The sequence below is a fragment of the Zonotrichia albicollis genome, chromosome 14 (genome assembly GCF_047830755.1).
Source record: "Zonotrichia albicollis isolate bZonAlb1 chromosome 14, bZonAlb1.hap1, whole genome shotgun sequence".
Classification (NCBI taxonomy): Eukaryota; Metazoa; Chordata; class Aves; order Passeriformes; family Passerellidae; genus Zonotrichia; species Zonotrichia albicollis.
This window is the reverse complement of record NC_133832.1, coordinates 12,732,809-12,738,808: the sequence shown is the minus strand read 5'-3', so window position 1 is coordinate 12,738,808 and position 6,000 is coordinate 12,732,809. Positions and strand designations below refer to the sequence as shown.

Genomic DNA, 6,000 nt, shown 5'->3' with positions numbered 1-6,000 from the left:
CCTACAGACTGCAGGTTTGCTTATGCTTCATTTAACTTAAATAGAGCTGTTTAACCCTGGATCTGAACTTGTAACCCAGCTTTTATGGTGGCCTTTGGAGAAACAATGCCAGTGGCAATAAAGACTGTGTGAGCTTACTTGAGAAAAAGTGACTTGGGCTAACCTGGCACTCAGGCTGATGTGCACTAAAGCCACTTCTTGTAGCATCAATGGCTGCAAGCTGTCACTTTGCTGTAGTTCCCCGGCCCTGAGGCACGGGGTGTTTGTGTGAAGAGAAGGGCAGACACACACAAGTGCAGTGAAGCTCATTAGCAGCACACTCAGCACAGCCCTGGCTGTCACCCTCAGGTGCACTCTGTCCACTCTGAACTCTCACACTGTCACTTGGACATCTTTATCCATACAAGGATATATATTTGTTTTGTCCCTACAGGCAGATATGGATGTTTCCCTAAGGATGGTGACTGGATTTGGAAAACAATAACAAAGGTTTCTACAATTTTTACAAAGCTGATATCAACATAACAGAATCATTACAAGTGTGATACTAGTTTTGATTTTTCAGAGTATTTTTATTGCTGTTTCAATTGTACAATTTCCACATGAGAGAACAATACACAGTGTACAGTACACAACTTGCATGGTTCCCAGGTTTTGGAGTCATGTGCCAAGCTTCAGGCTGCAAAAGAGTGCACCATGCCTAGAATGAAAGCAGGCACATACACACAGTTCTACATTGCTGCAGCATCAGCACAATCTTGTGTGGCAAATGCAACATTGTGAGCACCACCTGTCATTAGGAGACTGCCTGTACCAAAGGGTTAATGACATGGATCCTCAACATTCTGCCCCTGTAGCATTTTTTCATGTCAAAGTGACATCACTAGGAAAACACATTAAGCAGTTTAGTCCTTGGTTTTAAAAGTTAGTGAAAGGGAACAGCTAGTGAAACACCTCATAAATGAAATTACAAATTTGATATACATTTTGCATAGTTAAAATTATGTCTGGGTAACCTTGGTTACTGGATTTTTACATTTTTTTCTTCTGACCTTTGTCCTTTTGCTTTGAGCTGAACAGTTATTCAAAATACTCCCTCATTCAGTGCCCCCCAGTCACTTCAGACACCTTTCCATTTCTTTGGCTACTTTCTTTTCCTTAACATCTTTTAACTTTTTGTATTCCTCCTACAGCAATATTCTGTGCCAGACATCCACTCCCTTACCTTTGGCTACTTGTGTTTCTTTTCTTCAGCTTTTCCCTCCTCTTCAGTCACTTCCTCTTTCTTCTGTTACTCTTCTCAACATCTCTGAGCTCTTTCTCATCTTCAGCCTTTCTGACTATCTCTTGATAGAGGGACAATGCCACGGGTTTCTCTTTGTTGCATTCAGTTGCTGTTGCTATTTGCAATACCACTTCTAAATCCTTCAAAAGCATTCACCTCTAAGTGCCTCATGCTTTCCATAATTACACATAGAAAGTTTTTGGTTTTTTTTTTTTTTTTTTTTTTACAGTGAATAGAAGATGAAAATCCAACTCACTGCCTTGAATTGGAGCTGGAAAGAAGAAAGCTAGCAGAGGGAAACAGAATGAATTATAATCCCTATGCAATAGTGCACATTCCCTCTCTTGAACTTGTGGTTGTTTGGGTTTTTTCCCTTTTAACATAGAGTTAAACTTTTTCACAGTGTGTCAACGTATTGTCATTGTAATTTTCTGCTACAGTAAACTTAAGCTTGATCACATTTGCTTCTTTAATCTGTTCATATGACTTGTTATAAATTCCCACTGTTCTTTGCTAAATTCTTTTTAACTAGTCCCTAGCATCAGGAAAATACCAGCCTCCTACCTGTTGGCACCAGAACAGGGGAGGGACAAATCCCATGCATCCTCTGTAGTGCAGAGGCTGCTGAGATAAGCACACTTCCAAAATATTACAGGGCAGCCTGGATCACTGATTACTTACAGCACGAGCAGCTCTGCAAGTTCTGTACACCTATTGTGTGCAAAATGAAAGCTGCTCTTCCTTCAGTTTCTTAAGTCTTTTGACTCTTAAGAGTCTTTTGACTCTTAAGTCAAAAGTAAGTTGCTTATAAATTGATTGTCTCCAACTTACTTTTTGCCAGTAATTGTAACTTTCATCTCTGATTCTGTTATAGATTTGGACTTGTTTGGTTTTGTTGGTGGCTTTTTTCCCCCCCTGTTGTTTGTTTAATCTATCAGTCCAATGCAACGAGCCCAAATGTTCAGCAGCACGGGAAGCCAAGCCAGGCTTTGCTCATGTGCCCCAGCCCTGGCCCTGGCAACAGGCAGGAACATTACTACAACAGAGCTCCTGTTGTCACACAGCTCTGCTCAAGCAGTTTCCATTCAGGTTTCAAGTCTGCACAAGCTAATCACTCACATACATTAAGAACCACTTTGAGTATTTAAATGTATTTTTTTAGTATGGCTTCAGGCTTATTTTTCTGTTAGTTAAACATTTAAAAGGAAAATTCTTCATTAAAAAGCACTATAGGTTTTGAGATAAGCTAGTGCCTGTGAAAAGTGCTAGGTTAGTAACTTTGGAAAGTGCAGTCCTCCAGATAGCCAAAAACATAAGAGCAGTAGTGCAGGCACCTCTGACCTGCCTGCAGCAGGGAGGTGCCAGCCCAGGGAACAGGGGGAAGGGTGAACAGCCCCTGGTTTGATTCCCTGCTGGGACAGCACAGGGACACAGTCTGAGCTACTGTCAGTCACAGCATCACTGCCAGCACCCAGACTGGCACACGGGACAGCACAGCTACCAGCTCCAACAACTCTCTCTGCCTCTTATCAACACAGAACCATCATCCTTGAGGTAGACAAGCAGATATTCCAACACACTTTTCCTGCACCCTTCACTATCAAATATTTCAAGTAAAAACACCTATTTTCAAGCACTGGAACTAGTGATTTCACTTTTGCCCGCAGCATTATCCCTACTGTATCATGTCTGGAATGAGCTCTTTTGTATTACATTTGATGCTCTAGATTTTCAAAGCACATCCAAAAATCAGCTACATAAGGACTACATTAAACCTTAAAATTGAATCATAGTATATGATTGTATATAGTGTGTACATATATATATGTATATATTATATCTCTATAGTTTTATGGCCAATTTATAAGCCCCTGAGAACAGAGTTTATGCAGAAACACTGGCACCAATAACACTAGAAGACGCAGCTTTATTTAGGTATAATTAGCATAGAAAGCACCTGGATATTTATATTTTCTATTTATAATAGATTAACTCTTTGGATATTTTCATAGCTAGTTAATATGGTTAATATCCTTTGTGGAAAGATTATATTTACATACAAGTACACAAAGGCTTCATGTGAAAGAGCAAGAAGGAAGAAAAGAAAGTGCCTGCTCTTGTGCCCTTCTTTATATACATGGGTAGTGCCTTTAAATCAATTCATATAAGTGTGGGTCCCAGCTGTGAATGAAAGTTACAGGTTCTGTTTCATAATGCTTTATGCATCTATAATTTTGACTGAGTATTTAAACAGTTTTTACAAATACATCCTACAGTAACTGTGTCTATGGGCTCAGGCATCCAGCCCTGAGAGAAACACAAAATCTGTCCCTCCCTGCATTGGTAGAAATCTCCCAGCTGGGGCACATGTTCAGAATTAACTATTTGTACAACTCTGTACTGAAACACACCTGTCCACCCAGCACAGGGGATGATCCCTCAAGGTCCAAGGAGGATCCCTCAAGCCTTCTGGTCTGGCTGGGACCCACCACAAACCCTTTTACTCCTTCCCTGTTGTAAGGCTTGGACAAGTCATTCAAGTTCATCTTGGTGACAGTAACAGCTCGCTTAAACTGCAAAAGGAGCCCAAACCCAATTCAAAATAGATTCCAACTGTGATTTTGTATCTACAGCTGTCACTGTCCATAAAAAGTGACTTCAGTTCAAGATACCAACATTACCTGTGAAGGTGTAACTGTCCATTTTTCAGAGTACAGGAGCTTCTTATATTGGCTACATTCTTCACTAAAGTCTCCTAATACAATCTTTGTTTGCAACATACTTTGAAAGACAAACTAAACATGTTTGCAATAGTTCAACAGTAAAATGGAATTCTTTCCAGACTGAAAGAATATGAATTTTAATAAGTCAATAATGACAACATTTTTGTAGGTAAGAAGTGCAAATTTGTGTATATTACCTCTGAGAATTTTACACTGCTACCTACAGGGAATTTTTTCATTGCCTTCATTTTGATGTGCTTTACCAGTTGAATAGTACATTTTGACCAAGAGTCATAAAGTATATTTGACTGCTGCCTCCTGACTGTACAGATGCAAAGAACACCTTGAAAGGGAAAAAAAAAGAAGAAAAAAAAAAGATGCTACTGTCAGTTTATATTTATGAAAATATTTTTACTCATATAAGAAAGGTGATAGAATGCCACAGTCCCAAATACAAGGATACACATATATCACAATTGAATTTTAATCCCACAGGAAACTTTTTAAAGTGAAACTGTACATGTGGTACAACTGCATTTTTAAAAATGTATTTATCTCCCTATTTGAAAACACATAGGAGAACATTTAAAAAATAATTAATCTAAGGTTTTAAGATTTCAGTTTTCTAAATATGACATTGGGACTAAACAGATTTCAGAGAGCATTTACCAAAATTGCTATATGCAAGAAATCATACCTGATTATCCATACCCTGGTGTCTGCAATTAGGAGTGTTGGGTTTTTTTCCCCATGATGACTGCTCTAACTCCTGTAATTTCAGTAGTTCAGGAGATGCAGTCCTGCAGCTGGGAATTTTCAGGGCGCCCTCACTAACCCTCCCCACTACACCTGTGTTGCTGTGCAGTTCACAATGCCTGCATTTGTCTGCACTGATAGCAGTGAAGGCTGGGTGGAATAGAGAGTTCTAACAGCTGGGGGTGGCAATGTGTGCAGCATCCCTAATGAATATCCATAATGGGCGCTTTGTGGGACCAGTGGCTACACTGGCTTTGAAGAGAGAACTCACACCAAGGTAGGAAATAACCAGTAACAAAGTTACCAGAATTAACTGGTGTGTCATAGTCAGCTATTACTCATTTTTGCTAAGTCACCACACTGTAGTCATCTCTGTACCTTGTCATTTCTTTCACATAGAAATTTTAGCTTCTGTGCTTTCTTGTGCATAAATACTCCTTCCAGATTTCCTGTTTCCACAGAGCGTAGTTCAATCGCTTTTTCTCCCCAGCCCATGACCTGATTGGACTGAAGGAGGTAAGCTAGAAGACAAAAAAAAAAAAAAAAAAGGTACTGTTTAACAGCTGAAAGACTGATTCTTGCCTCATTTATGTTAATTATGGAACTGATTAAGTTTGCACAAAAAAAGCCTTAGGAATAGTAACTAAATTTCATTTTGTCCTCTCAGACTTACTTTGAACTCTAGACATAAACCTTAACTACTACTGTATATCTTAGATTCACAAAAGCTTGGAGGAAAACTCTGAAGGGCATCTTGTTTAACCACTGCCCCCCTCACCCCAAAGTGGGGCCAAAATAGACAAGGTTACTCAGGACCTTGTACACATATGGTTTGATGGATATTTCATAACCTTTCCAAGACCCTGCTGCAATGCATCACTACTTTCAAGGCTGAACATTTCTTCCTAATATCTTGGTGCAACTTGTGCCCATCTTTGCCTCTCATCTTTTAACTGTTCATATTTAAGAAAAGTCTTGACTGTCTTCTCTGTACCCACTGTACTCTGTTCCTATTAGGAAGCAGTAAATTTGTATTTACTATGGAGTTCAGCTTAGTCTGAAACCTGAATACTTCAGAATCTGAGACCATGGCATGATTAATTTGGTGTCTTCCCATGCCTGGTTATATGCAATATTTCCAAAACAAGATATTCTAGCACTGTGGAAGCTTAGTACAATACTTCAATTAAATCTGGCAATAAGAAACTGGAATAGTGATGAAGGAGTTAAGATCAC

At 39.3% G+C, this 6,000-nt stretch overlaps 1 protein-coding gene across 3 annotated transcripts in view; it reads right to left on the bottom strand.

The window, feature by feature from the left end:
* Positions 1 to 1,452: 1,452 nt before the first annotated feature.
* Positions 1,453 to 6,000, bottom strand: part of NRK (Nik related kinase) — an 85,904-nt gene continuing 81,356 nt past the window's right edge. For all 3 annotated transcript variants that reach the window (XM_026791888.2, XM_014265273.3, XM_005484422.4), the window contains 2 exons: positions 5,143 to 5,285; positions 1,453 to 4,351 (listed from right to left, as the gene is read on the bottom strand). In XM_026791888.2, coding sequence (XP_026647689.1) covers positions 4,268 to 4,351; positions 5,143 to 5,285 — 227 coding nt within the window. In that variant the 3' untranslated portion in view covers positions 1,453 to 4,267. The remainder of the gene's footprint in view (positions 4,352 to 5,142; positions 5,286 to 6,000) is intronic.